The following is a 15,000-nucleotide window of genomic DNA, read 5'->3' on the forward strand; positions in this document are numbered from 1 at the left end:
GCATAAGATATTGATAGCTACTGTATATTAATATCGTGACATTATTAAATTTCGTACCAGGGCATCCACCTACATGTGGATTCACGCTCATGTTCAGTAACTCTGGACTCAGGTAATGGGGACTTGACTCGGACTCTTCCTTTTAAACTCAGACTCGAACACTGGAGACTCATGTCAGTGGGGAGGGGGGGGGGGGGGGTTCGGCTGTGCTATTATTCACTTGCTTGCTCTCTCTCTCTCTCTCTCTCTTTGTAGCTGCTGTGGCGATAGTGTCTGATATTGCAGATCAAGCTAATGACAGTTTGAAACACGGGGTAAGTGCCAGGTGACATGCAGCTCTTTAATAACATTACTCAATTGCTCAGTTTAATTGACCAGATTACCATGTTAATACCGCCGCATTAATGCCACTGCCGTGGCTGCCACCTATTCACGAGTTTCCTGATGAGACCGTTGGCGCTTCCATGACACCCTCCCTCCCTGTTTCCAGCTGCCCAGGACTGTTCATAGCAAAAGAGACTGAAAATAATCATAATAATTGTTGTGACTTTGTACCTACCTATGTCTTGTAATGGAGCCCCCAGCACAATAATTTCACACGTGCATAATTGTAAAACGTCTTTGAGTAACTAGAAAAGCGCTATATAAGTCATATGTATTATTATAATTATTATTACAACGAGTGACAATATCTTGAATCTTGAAAGAGAGAGACTGCTAAAGCTACGTTCAATGGCCAAATAATAAGAGTTCCGGTTTGGACTTTTAGCCTTCAAAACAAAAGCGGCCGCTATGCAACCACATACTATTTTTAGCAATTTCGGCTAAAATAAGCCCATACAGTACGAGTGAATTGACATTCACCTAATTTTTGTAAAATATCGCTACTATGCAACCACACAACGTTACTATTTTTAGCCATTTCGGATCAAATAAGCCAAACGTTCCCACTCTTTGACAGCGGCGTGCACGTCCTTGCTAGTGAAAAGAATGTAAACAGGAAGTCGACAACCGGCAACCGCTGAGAATCATGGGAAACGTAAGTCCAGGAATAAGGTGAATACAGCTACTTTCACCGCGGCAGCTGCTCCATGCTAACACGACAGTAAAGCAGCCAAACGAACCCAGTAACAACTCTACCTCGTAATAATATAAAACAATTTCAACACTTTTTTTGTCTTCTCCATTTCACTCTCCCTTTCTTTCTTTCTTTCTTTCTTTCTTTCTTTCTTTCTTTCTTTCTTTCTTTCTTTCTTTCTTTCTTTCTTTCTGTCTGTCTGTCTGTCTCAGGAGAACTTGCTGCGTCTGGTCAATATTGAGTACAGTGTCCGTGGCCAGAGGGACCTGCTGCAGCCTGGCAGGGTACAGTACACTGTGATAACTGTGATTGTCTGTCTGTGTGTCTGTGTGTCTGTGTGTCTGTGTGTCTGTCTGTGTGTCTGTCTGTCTGTCTGTCTGTCTGTCTGTCTGTCTGTCTGTCTGTCTGTCTGTGTGTCTGTCTGTCTGTCTGTCTGTCTGTCTGTCTGTCTGTATGTCTGTCTGTGTGTCTGTCTGTCTGTCTGTCTGTCTGTCTGTATGTCTGTCTGTGTGTCTGTCTGTGTGTCGGTCTGTGTCTGTCTGTCTGTCTGTCTGTCTGTCTGTGTGTCTGTCTGTGTGTCGGTCTGTGTCTGTCTGTCTGTCTGTGGGACCTGCTGCAGCCTTGCAGGGTACAGTACGCTGTGATAACTGTGATCCTGAGTTATGTCTGTGTGTCTGTGTGTGTGTGTGTGTGTGTGTGTGTGTGTGTGTGTGTCTGTGTCTGTGTCTGTGTCTGTGTGTCTGTCTGTCTGTGTGTGTGTCTGTCTGTCTGTGGGACCTGCTGCAGCCTTGCAGGGTACAGTACGCTGTGATAACAGCATTGCCATTCCACCCCGTCTGCCCTCCCCTGCCCCCTTTAGACAGTGGTTGAGCTGGGAATCCCCTGGTTTAAGGAAGGACCAAGCATTGCAGATGCCCCGTGCAGCTCCAGTTCCTATGAATAGTCACATGTTGAGGTCCATTCTACTGTGTGTCTGCTCTTTTCTCAGGTTTTTGTGAAGGAGGGAACCCTGATGAAGGTCAGCAGGAAGAGTAGACAGCCTCGCCATCTGTTTCTGGTAAATGTCACATCGTGCTTGTATTAGAACGCTCACCTAAAGCTATAGAATAAAGGTATGGAATACACACAATTACCAGTGGTCATATTATCCTATAGCTTTCTCATCATCTCAATACTTGCTTCAGCTTCTTACAAACAAGTTTGTCTTATTATCTGTCTCTAGTATGTCAGTGTAAATTGTAGAGTCAGGCATTTTCTGCCCGGTCTATTTCTATGCCCAGACTATGCTATTAAGAGCAGGGTTTCCTGGCAGGATATTTCTGAATGCCGACTTCCTGAGCCATTCCTCTACTGACAGCACAGGGAAGGTCACGAGCAGCTCGTTTTACGCTGAATGACCAGTGTAGACCCGAGCAGCTCGTTATGCCCTACCGACTAGTGTAGACCCGAGCAGCTCGTTATACCCTACCGACCAGTGTAGACCCGAGCAGCTCGTTATACCCTACCGACCAGTGTAGACATTAGGGGTGGGGGAAAAAAATCGATTCACCTAAGTATCGCGATTTTTAATGTCACGATTTTTTGGATCGATCTTTTATTCCAGAATCGATAATCGCAAATTTAAAAAAAAAAAAAAAAAAAAAAAAAAATTTGGGTGCTTGCAGTCAGGCCACTCACTGAACAGCAGGCCAGGCGCCGCCTACTGGTTTACTAGTGGTTTTATTACTTTATTAGTTAGTCTGAAGTAATAATTACACTTCAGGGTTAAAGTGGGTGCATCTCATTGTAAAATTGGACTTCAAACGGCCCAAATCTGGCTTCAAACGGCCCAAATTTCACGCGCGTTGGCCCATATCGGCCTGGCCTGCTTAGTATCTAATGCCCGGCCTGAATTATGATCCCAGTCCGCCCCTGTTTTTAACTATATCGCCCAGCCCTACTCATGATATATAATATACAGTCTCTAGTGTATGATTCAACTTTTCCCATGTTCTAATCTAGTGTAAAAAAGCAAACAAACTGAAAAAATAAAAGAAAAAAATAAACAAAAATCGCAATAAATCGTAATATCGAATCGCAATAATCGTAGAATCGCAATACTTAAGAATCGCAATATAAATCGAATCGGCACCCAAGAATCGTGATAGTATCGAATCGGGAGATAAGTGAATCGCCACAGCCCTAGTAGACATCGTTATACCCTGAACGACCAGTGTAGACCCGAGCAGCTCGTTATACCCTACCGACCAGTGTAGACATCGTTATACCCTGAACGACCAGTGTAGACCCGAGCAGCTCGTTATACCCTACCGACCAGTGTAGACATCGTTATGCCCTACCGACCAGTGTAGACCCGAGCAGCTCGTTATGCCCTACCAACCAGTGTAGACCCTTGAACCTTTAGTGCGTTTATCCTCTCATCCAAATGTTAGTCTGAGTCTTCATTCAATATAGACAGCCTGGATTCCTCCAACCAGCATCGTCGCACATGTCTTGCCTTACCTACCCGAGAGTAAGCGTAAACAGCGGGATTGAAGGACAGAGAGGGAGGGGAGAGGAGGGAGAGGGATGTCATTTATAAAGACGACATGTGCAGTCGATGCAGTTTGTAAGATCTTAACATGGAGATATCTCAGAAATGTCATCCTGAATCAAGAGAGATCAGTAAATTAAACTCCTTCACGAAAAGTCCATAGAGCATCATCACAGAGCATTGCTTTTCCCTCCCATGCCTTTTCATGCCTGTATAGTATAGTACAGTATAGTATAGTATAGTATAGTATAGTATAGTATAGTCAAAAACACAAATGCCCAGTAAAGTAACCTATTCAACTAGATGGCATCATCTTCCTCACAATGGCCTTCATCATCACCAATAGTCTAGTTCAGTCCATATGAAATCACAAACAGTGTTTTTTTTATTTACACATAGGAATGGAAACTGTGTGAAGTGTGAACTGTGAAAAAGTATGAAACATGAGCTCATTGAAGTCAGGTTTCCTATTAGCTTAGAGCGCCACCAAATGGAAACATACTGCACGTACACAAAGGACTTGGTCCCATCAGGGCAGCCGGACTGTTTCTATGAATCAACCTTGACATTATTTTAAAAAGGCAGTCCGTTCAGCAGTCCTGTACTCTGACCTCTGATCTCAACTGCTTGAGGACTGGTGTCGGACCCTCCAACTACGGTGTAGCACCTTCATAAGTCTGTTCTGTCTGTTTTATACTGCTGTCTGTTTTTATACTGTGCACTGCCTGTTTTTGTTATGTTGCCAACTTGTCGAAGACAAATTTCCATTCTATGTCAATTTAATGGACAATAAAGTTGACAATAAAGTGAGGCCTGTTGTCTCTGTTGTCAGATGAACGATGTGCTGCTGTACACCTACCCTCAGCAGGATGGCAAATACAGACTGAAGAACACTCTGCCACTCACAGGGATGAAGGTCAGAGGCCATCTAGTCTCTTTCCAATTTCTCCTTTAAACTTTAGTGGAGATGGTTTTCTCCTTAGCATTCATATCCCCATGAGATTCAACCACCAATATTTGCTGCCCTGCATATCCATAGTTGCTTGTTTCCAATATCAGATAATACTATCTCTTACTTTATCTGTTTGCTGTCATCGATGATCTACATTTGGAAAAATAGCCTGAATGCTAGTTGTGACTTTGGATCCTAGCTGCTCGCCAACTCTCAGACTTTCTCTCACTGTCTCTCTCTCTCTCTCTCTCTCTCTCTCTCTCTCTCTCTCTCTCTCTCCTCTGTTTGATACGTGGTATTACTGCTTGATTTTGCAGGTCAGTAAACCCACCATAGATAATGTCCAGAATGTATTGAAGATTGAAGGAACAGACATCTCCATCACTTTGTCTGCAAGGTGGGTCATACCCTGTTACATGTCCTATTTGAGTTATAATTGATATGATCTGAAAATGGCAGTCGTGAAAAATAACACATTTATAACAACAGAATAGCTCAGCACCAAGTAAAGTCACTCAAATTGCCACATAAACATCATGATGTTTTAAAATGTATAAACTGGACACAGGATCCTCTATCTAAAGGTTTACTGACATGATTTAAATTTGGATTCTCTGTTGTCAGTGCAGCTATTATTAAAAAGTTAAATGAATATTAAAGATAGTTTAGGATAGAAACTGTCAGGTCTATGGTTCACAGAACTGTAGAAGTGACAACTCTACTTCATTATAAAATGTATATAGTTTATGAACTAACCATTTTAAAGCCTTCACTATTGCAGGTGATAGTCAGCATAAGGTTTTCATATGCATTATCTTTTTTGTATTGCTGTGGAGGATGGCAATCTAATATCACAGTATTTTTTATATTTTTTGTGATCTTTTTTATATTGACACCATTCATTCAATACAGGCACACTACTGATACAGGGTGATCTGATAGTGTGCAAAATCCCCCCCCCCCCATACCTATTCATATTCACCCTACTCATGTGTGTGCATTTTTGTGCAGCTCCTGCAGTGAAAGAGATGACTGGTTTTACACTCTGAGTCGCACTGTGACTGAGCACACCAGAGGAACATTCAACAGCTGCCCAACAGAGGTCAGCAAAGCTCTATTGACTGCCTCTGTTTATTATACAGTACTATGTCATTACTTCATATTATGTGTTGCTTCAAACATGCTGCAAAATCACACTTTTCGTCATTGATACACTTTGTGGCCATCAGTCTCCTCAGTGTGATAAATGGTGTTTGTTTGTGTGTGTGTGTGTGTGTGTGTGTGTGTGTGTGTGTGTGTGTGTGTGTGTGTGTGTGTGTGTGTGTGTGTGTGTGTGTGTGTGTGTGTGTGTGTGTGTGTGTATGTGCGCGTGCGTGCGTGTGTGTTTATTCATACCAGGCCAGAGAGCGTATGCGGCTGTCTCTAGGAGAAAAAGCTCCCACCCTTGTGCCGGTGTCCCATGTGGTGATGTGTATGAACTGCACCTCCGATTTCAGCCTCACACTTCGTAGACACCACTGCCATGCCTGCGGGAGGGTGAGTCACACAAAGAAAATGAACATACAACTAGAAAAGTGCACTCAGTAGAGTGCAGATCTCCGCCAGGCACCGCTACGCCTAACAAGGAAAATAACTCATGTGCACATTTAGAGGGAAAAAACATCAGTCAACATCACGTAATGTGTTGTGTTTCATCTGGCAGAAGCATTTTTCAATCAAAAGTGAAACAACACAGATATGATGGTTTATAGTGAAATAGGCTCCACCCACCAAACTTTGGAAGTCGATTATATGAAAATGGTGCAGACTTTCCAAAAAAAAAAAAAAAGACAGTCCAGACATGTTGTGTGTCGTGGTTTGGTGAAGATTAGAGGGGAAATTGCATGTAATCGCAAATATCACGAAATCTCTTAGCAAAGTGATAGCACACACGTTTTGAGGTCCTGCATGCCTATGTAGTGTGAAACTGGAGGAGGAATAGCATGCACAACTTCAGTTGTGTCAGACGGACACACACACACACACACACACACACACACACACACACACACACACAGAGGACCGAACACATGATCTCATCACGGCTTCGCCTGGCGGAGATAAAAATGCATATAGATATAGATATAGATACTAGATATATAAGATGTAAGGACTTGTTCCTTTGACCAGTCACCAGAGAATTGAGGTTTGTGCTGAATTCAGTTCTGGTTTCCTGAGCTAAAAATGAAAGATGCCTGAGGTGCCTTTTTTCTGCTGTTGCACAGATTGTTTGCCGGAGCTGCTCCAGGAACAGATATCCCCTGAAATACATGAAAGATCGCATGGCCAAAGTGTGCGACCACTGCTACAGCGAACTCAAGAAGAGAGGTGCACAAGTTGTCCTAGTCTCTTCCTCTGTCTGTCTGTCTGTCTGTCTGTCTGTCTGTCTGTCTGTCTGTCTGTCTGTCCGTCTGTCTGTCTGTCTGTCTCTGTCTGTCTCTCTCCCTCCTGTACATGGTTAAAACAATGTCACCTGCTCTACAGGAGATGTGTCTGCACTGGCAGGTAAGGGCAGCCCTCGGCCAAACCGCTCCAGCCGCCCGCTGTCTGCCTTGTTCCAAAACATTCACCCTCCCAACATCTGGAGACACCGGAAAGGCGGCCTCTCCCTGAACCAGGTACACCCAGGGCACACACTACCTTTCTAGAGGAGCTGTGTCCACCACACAGTGCATAAATAGATTGTTGATGATGTGGAATGTCAATGTGTGCATAGAGTCTATAGTCTACAGTCTATAGACTGTAAATATGGTCATAGAGTCTATAGTCTACAGTCTATAGACCAGAGGAGGTTTTTCCAGTGAGGCATAGGAGGATGGTCCTCCTCTATTAGATTGGGGATTTTATATAAAAAAAATATATATTAAAAAAATATATTTTTTATTTTTATTTTTATATTTTTCATTTTTCATATTTTTTTTTATAATAAAATATAAATCAAATGTGTTTTTTCTTATGTGCAGACGCTCATTTTTTCATTCATTATATAGCTCCATGCAGACGAGTTACTCTGGCCCTGGTCCCAGCATGGGGGAGGGGATTAAAAAAACACCCGCCCTGTGGGCTTGATTTATTTGGTAATTTATCTAATGAAAAAATAAGATTGGTTGAAAAAGACTTGCAATTCACAGAAAACAGTGAGAGTGATGTGTTTTCCAACTAATCAGATTGAGGAGGAGGGGAGCTCTCCCTTAGCCCGTGAAACCAGGTGAAACCCTAATTGGTTGTTGTTTGATAGATAGATTGCTTGACATTCTGTATTGTCCAATGCTGATGAATACGTCTGAAAATCGGTAACGTTGTTCCACTGCCTGGTCTGTGGTCTCTCACGCTGAATCAAGGAGGTGAAATCCACTGCTTGACCTGACAGGAAGGATTTACTGAGACAGTAGCAGCATATCATATTTCCCTCTTATTTTTATTTACTTTTTTATCAATCAGTAAGTGTTCACAAGCCAGACAGTCGTTGATATTGGATTACCACCAAAACGAGTTTCGAGTTGCGGGGAGACGAGCTGCGCGATACGGGCTTTTTGCAATGTCAGAAAACTGGAACATTTGCAACGTCTCGACTGCAGCGTTTCCCCTACAGACAGCACGGATATTCAAGTAAGTCAATTGATTTCAAGTTATCCGAACCTTCTATTAAATTCGGCGTGGAAATGGTTCACCGAGCAGCGCTATTTTTGTCGTATTTAAGTTTCATCCTGTAATTTCTTATACTAAAACCCGCGAACTTTAAATTCACACATTTTTTAACTGAATTTGGCCTGTAAATCGATAGCTGACAGCGGGCTCAATTTTAAAGCTTGAGTGGTGATCTTTATATCATATGAAAGTAGAAGAAATAAGGAATCGATTGGGATGAAGCATGTCAACCTAGGATGTCGGGAAGGGGGGGTAAATAACGCTCCAAAGTTGATAACTAAATGAGTAGTGCAGCACTGTTCACAGGAAGACACACTCTCGTTCCAGATGCAATTAAGTGTAATTTAACGCTATTTGACAACAGTTTCGGCCATAGACTTTGTCAAGTATCATACAAACAGTGCAAGACAGCCATTATAAAGACAGGTTAGCTGATTGAATGGACAACACCTGTCTTGTGAAAGCACACCTGAGTGTGAGACATCATAGGATGAATCAAAACATTGATGTCACAGGTAGGCTGTATACCATAATATATCATGAATCTATGTGAATAAATAGATTTATATAAATAGTAATCACAGCCTAATGCATAGAGATAAATCCTGAAACCTTCTCGCAACAGTTCTAGCCTAAGCCAGTGGTTTTCAAAGTGGGGTCCCCAGCAAAAAGGGGGGATAATCTATTTTCACTATAATTCCATGCCATCCATAAGTAACACAATCTAAGATAGTGTAGAAGTGAGTAACTAGGCTAATTATAACCATAACAGCACAAATAATTGACAAAAATCTCGAAATAAATATACAGTATTTACTCTGAGAAATGAAATAATGAGAAAAGGAACAATTATTGATGGTTAAAACTGAATAATGACATCACAACAGTCTAATCCTAATGCTAATTTAAAATGAGATTTGGGCGTTTTGGGCAAAAACTGCTTGTGGGTGAGAGTATCAGCAGCAGAGCACACGTCATATTTTCCCTGGGACCGCCTCAGGTGCCAGGTGCTGTTCCGTCCTGTAGTCCTCTCACTGGGTGCTAATGCAATGCTCCTCACTGGGTGGAAAGCTAAGAGGCTTGACAGCATGGGAAACATGGCAAATACACACACACACATGCGCCCGCGCGCGCACACGTGAAAAAAAAAAGGCCAAATTTTTTGCTAGTGCAGCGACCTTCGGTCGCCGCACTAGCTTCCTCCCCTGTTTCCAAGCTCACCAGCCACCACTGCTATAGACTGTAAATATGGTCATAGAGTCTATAGTCTACAGTCTATAGACTGTAAATATGGTCATAGAGTCTATAGTCTACAGTCTATAGACTTTAAATATGGACGTAGCTTCCATCACGTCACCCATTGGTTTGTGGAGGTGTTTTGAAGCTCTGGGTTTGGTATTTTCACCTTCGCTTCACCTTTGATTATTTGGAGCCAGAAGTGATGTAAATTTGGACGAGAAGAGCTGCTATTGATCCGCGATCACTGGACAGGCGACCTGTCAGTCACGCCACAAAGCATATTCTGCTTTATTTATCTATTTGACTCTAAATGGGACCATAATTTACAAAATGAACATCATGCTGCATTGAAGAAGATTTTAAACTAGCGATTGAGACCATAAACTCATTAGGAAAGTGGGTAACACTTTACTTGAGGTTGCATATGACGACTGACATGACAATGTCATAACCATCACATGACACCTGTCATGAACATGAAGGAGGCTTTATGAATGTTTATGGCTGTTGCCATTCAGTAAATTATGTCAGAGGCCTTTTTCACAGCGGTCATTTGTGTCGAAAAGGCAGGGTAAACACAGGTGCAAGCAAAACATTAATGAGGGTTTCCAACTTCTAATCTAATGGACTTCTAATGGAAGTCAATGGGAAAATGACCCTACTTCCATGCAATAAGACTTATTTTTGCAGCCAGTGGAGTCACCCCCTACTGGCCATTAGATAGAATGCAGGTTTAAGGCACTTCTGCGTTGGCTTCCCTTTTAACTAATGGGGCTACCCCCTTGATGTGATGTCACTAATGAGAGGTCTCTTCCTGGTCCCATGTTGTTGCCTAGGTGACGGTGTCAGAGGAAGGCTCGATAAGCGGCAGTCTGCAGCGCAGTAAGAGGAGCAAGAGGAACTGGAAGAGACTGTGGTTCCTCCTCAAAGACAAGGTGCTTTACACCTACCGGGCCCAAGAGGTGAGGGCAAATGTGCACTCCCCTTGAACCTGAACTGCACACACCAGGGTTCCCACAGTCATGAAAATCATCAATCTGAATCTGTTTTCCAGGACTGGAAAATTTGGGAAACATTTTAAATAATGATGAATCAAGTGTAATTTGGAAATATTAGTAAGCTAAAATGCGATCGTTCTGCAAAAGCGGTCGCTGTGAGTCTCAAACTCAAACAAAACAAGTGTTCAATATCACAACTCTTTTTTTTATATTGAATTGTAAATTAAGTGTGGGAACCTTGACACATCGATTCACCTACATTAGTGAGACAGTTTTATCCTAGCCTAATCTTCAGTTCAATAACTAGCAGTACAGAAAAGCCTACATTTAAATCATCATAAACTATCATATATCTCTCTCCCTCCCTATTCTTCTGTGTCCAGGAGAAGGTAGCGTCAGAGACTCTGCCTCTGCTGGGCTTCACGGTGCAGCTGCCCGACAGACACGAGGGGGCGCAGGAAGCCAGTGTGTTCCAGCTTTACCACAAAAAGACTTTGTACTACACCTTTAAAGCTGAGGACAACCACACGGCCCAGAGGTGAGAAGGACCTTTACAAACACTTATCTGATAGCCAGTCTTAATGTAGATAAGGGAGTCAAAGAACTGTGTTTTGTGTGTGTGTGTGTGTGTGTGTGTGTGTGTGTGTGTGTGTGTGTGTGTGTGTGTGTGTGTGTGTGTGTGTGTGTGTGTGTGTGTGCGCGCGTGCGTGTGCGGCGTGTGCGCGTGTGCGTGTGTGTGTGGCAAACGGCGAAGTTCACTCCCCCAGGAAAGAAATATTTAATTTTTTTTCTAATTCAGGAACAAGCTTTAAGTTGATCTCAGCTGATAATGTGGCCATCTATCATGATGACAGGCACAGCATTTGCACTTTCCAGCGCAGGGAGAAACTCCTGAGAAGAGCATCACTAGCACAAATGACTCTTGTAGCACGTGCACCACGTCACGTTGGTATAATCAATTGAAAAATGCACCCTGTTTTCAGGTGGGTCAACGCCATGGAGGAAGCTACCGTTTTATAGGACCGGCCAAACTGGCCCGGGTCGCCTCGATCCTCTTCTGCCTGCCTGTGAAAACACAAAGGCAAAATGAAGATGGAGTATATTCAGTTATCCGTGTGAGAGAGAGCAGTAACTTACCAGACTGAAGAAAGGAAGCCGGCATGTTCTTTGAGAGGGGACACGATCACCTACTTTGTCAACCTCCAGTGTCCTCAACCTGCCTCCGCAGCAGGTGTGATGCTGGGAGCCAGGAGAGGTGCTGGCCCAGATATCTGCCAGTCTGGAACAGCACATTAACGTGACCCGGATATCCCAGCAGCTGAGCAGCGCAGTTGGACTTCTAAGTCACGGTGGGAAACGTGATGGAACATTTTCACTGTGTGTAGGAGGAACAACACATTCAATTAATTTAAGTATGTTTTTTTTTAACATTGATCATTCGGTCTAAATATGTCGGCTATCTTAAAACGTGTGCTTTTCAAGGGTGCCAAAAAATATATAAGTATCTCCAAGATGAGTCTGATCTTCAAATACATAATTGTAATGCCTTCATCTCAACAGATATTATTCTACTGGGGGGGGGGGGGCAGAATAGATTTCTCTCTATGGCTAATATTTTGAAGCACAGGCTTAAAGTATGCATAATGTCTTTTTATATGTATAAAGGTGTCTGTAGCTTTGCCATGTACTGTATTGTCGGGGAGGGTCCTGCAAGTAAATGGAAATGTATGTAGAGACTTGGTAGAATGGTTACTTTATTTGCACTGATATAAAAGAGAATGATCCTGTAAGAGGAATATAAGTGTACCGTTAATTTTTATGTTATCACTTATAATATCTCGTATTGAAGGCCGGAGTGGCGAAAGCTTTCAGCCGTACTTTATTTGTTTTCGTAAAACAAACGAAAAAGAAGAAGAAGAAGAAAAAAGGCCAAATGTATCTTTATTGTTTGAAGTACAAATATGCAAATTCTTACTTGGACTCAGCCCTAACCCTTCATTTTTACAGCCAGCTGTGCACAGATGTGTTGCGCTGGAGTTTACCGTGAATCACTGATTTCACTGATCTACATCATCATCAGTGTCATGGACTTTGTACTGTACTTGACAAGTGATTAAGTTTATTCCTAACACTGTTATTTCAGAACCAAGTAAAAGAGATGGAACTGCTGTCGTCGTTTTCTCGTTATGTCCTCTAGATGGCAGATGGACTAAGCCTCAACCCTGTCTTTGATGGAGTCCAGCACAAACAGTAGAAATGTTAACATCAGTGCTGCTATGCTGTCCAACTGTTTACACGTCACTTGTATCACCTGCTATCTGGGAGTATATAACATGTCATGTCTGTGATGATGACCATAGTACCATCATGGTGGCCTATTCTGATGAAACGCAGACCCCCATACTTTATTTTCCGAATGATGATCTGTTGCCAAAGGAGAAGTGAGATATATTCATAATGTATCTGTGATTTCAGATCACAGTTAGGGGAGCGAGCGATAACACAGAGCAGTGTGCCGGGCAGGAGGAGAGGCCAGGCCTGCTCTGCTTCTCGTCTCCCCCCCGAGGCGTCATGACCCAGAATGATATCAGGGAGAAAGTTGCTTTCTGGGGCTGCTGAAAAGTTGCAGGCGCCGTCCTATATAGAGGATGGAGGGAGCATTCATCACTCGCTTCTCCCTCTCTCTCTATCCCCCACTCCGTTTTTCTCCACTTACCATTCTCTCGCTCGCTGACGCTGGATCATATTGATATTGGTTAGGTGCACGCAGGCTTCTTTAGAGCTGCAACAATTAATCGATTATTGATTCGTCGATTGACGGAAAATTAAACGCCAATTTTTAGTTTTTTTTAATAATCGATTCATCGTTTAAAAAAATGCTAAAATGATCTCGTTGCAGCTTCTTAAATGTGAATATAATCTGGTTTCTTTAGTCTTCTATGGCAGTAAACTGAGTATATTTGGGTTGTGGACTGTTGCTCCAGACAAAAAGAAGACATTTGACTATGTCATCTTGGGCTTTGGGGAAAAAGTGACATTGTTGACCATTTTGTGACATTTTATAGACCAAACGACTAATTGATTAGTTGGAGAAAATAATCGACAGATGAATCGATAAAATAATCGTTATTTGTGGCCCTACAATATGAATTCCTTACTCATGACAGTTCCTCTTATAGTTCCCATGCCACACACTCAACACTGATCATTAGTTCTGAGTAGTTGTCAAGTGCTATACAGTAAGGTACACAACGTTCAAAATACTCAAAGACAACCCAGCTGGATATAGAGTTTAGTGTGTGTCTGCAACCTTGTAAAGACCAGTTTAGATCAAAGATTCACGACAAGACAAGACTGGCTGCAACTTGCAACTACTTGCAACCAGCCCCTGCAACTTGACAAGCTGAATTGCCGGCTGCAGTCGAGATGAGACAGGCTGCAACTTTCCCTGCGACAGTTTCGTCCTGTTGCGAATCTTTGGTGTAAAACTGGGCTTAAGGGATACAGAGGGTTCATGGTCATAGTTCACTTTTTACATTATAATTGGACAAGTCATAAGAAAGGACAGAAAGAGACATTACATTACATTGGTGATTTGAGCTACCTGACGTGGGAGACATGCAGGGACAAAGCAGGGATGTCCTAATTCTGCGTTACTCTTTCAGCAATGCTCTGTGTCACAAATGATTGATTATGAACAAGCGGTGTGAGCGCTTGCTCTGCAGCTGATGGTGGAGAGGCTTCTTTTTATAACCCATACCTCCATACTGCCCGTGGCAGCAGTGATGCAGAGAGAAACACAATGACTGATCAATCACACACACACACACACACACACACACACACACACACACACACACACACACGCACACGCACACACACACAGACACACACACACACACACACACACACACACACACACACACACACACAGCCTCCTCAATAAGGTCAGACGCTTTCGGCTCCATTGTATATACTCTGCTTCTGGTACTCATCAAAGGAACGAACCATAATACTGACGTCAAAAAGCTGAGAAATATTTTCCGAGCTGAACATCTATGGCTTCTTCTCACCCATGACGCTCTGACATCTATGTTGTGTGAACTCTAAGCTATCACTGACAGGCCTACTTCTGGCCAGTTTCAGCTTTAGTCAGAGCAGGCGATGCAGTATGTGTGTAGGCCCTTCTCATCTTTCATAGTGCTATGTGGGTAGCGGACCACGCGGCAAAAAGGGAAAGATTTGATTGCATAATTGTTGGAGATGGTTTGATTTACGTATGTTTACACAAATAGAACAGGATAGAGGAGGAAGAGGGAAAAATAACTGTGTCCACTTGACTTTGGCTTTGACATTTCTGGGTTCACCTTGTCTTGTGTTTCTCTGCAAACACCCTCCAGAGACCAGAGGGAGGAGAAGGGAGGTGTTGGAGGGGCTGGAGGAGTATATGTCCCACTTTACAAACTCTTTGCAGCCTAGCCAATGTTACACCTATCCCACCTCCTTTCACAGC

At 42.8% G+C, this 15,000-nt stretch overlaps 1 protein-coding gene across 1 annotated transcript in view; it reads left to right on the forward strand.

Annotated features, from left to right (window-relative positions):
* Positions 1-11,603, forward strand: part of LOC310799342 (FYVE, RhoGEF and PH domain-containing protein 5-like) — a gene marked incomplete at its 5' end in the record, with an annotated part of 26,618 nt that extends 15,015 nt beyond the window's left edge. The window contains 12 exons of the mRNA XM_083661935.1: positions 256-314; positions 1,291-1,362; positions 2,067-2,135; positions 4,444-4,527; positions 4,881-4,960; positions 5,575-5,665; positions 5,962-6,099; positions 6,828-6,930; positions 7,087-7,220; positions 10,326-10,451; positions 10,871-11,025; positions 11,471-11,603. Of these exons, the coding sequence (XP_083518061.1) occupies positions 256-314; positions 1,291-1,362; positions 2,067-2,135; positions 4,444-4,527; positions 4,881-4,960; positions 5,575-5,665; positions 5,962-6,099; positions 6,828-6,930; positions 7,087-7,220; positions 10,326-10,451; positions 10,871-11,025; positions 11,471-11,507 (1,148 nt within the window). The 3' untranslated portion in view covers positions 11,508-11,603. The remainder of the gene's footprint in view (positions 1-255; positions 315-1,290; positions 1,363-2,066; positions 2,136-4,443; positions 4,528-4,880; positions 4,961-5,574; positions 5,666-5,961; positions 6,100-6,827; positions 6,931-7,086; positions 7,221-10,325; positions 10,452-10,870; positions 11,026-11,470) is intronic.
* Between the last annotated feature and the right edge of the window lie 3,397 nt (positions 11,604-15,000).

This window comes from Poromitra crassiceps, assembly GCF_964638095.1.
Source record: "Poromitra crassiceps genome assembly, chromosome: 27".
In the NCBI taxonomy this organism is placed as follows: domain Eukaryota; kingdom Metazoa; phylum Chordata; class Actinopteri; order Beryciformes; family Melamphaidae; genus Poromitra; species Poromitra crassiceps.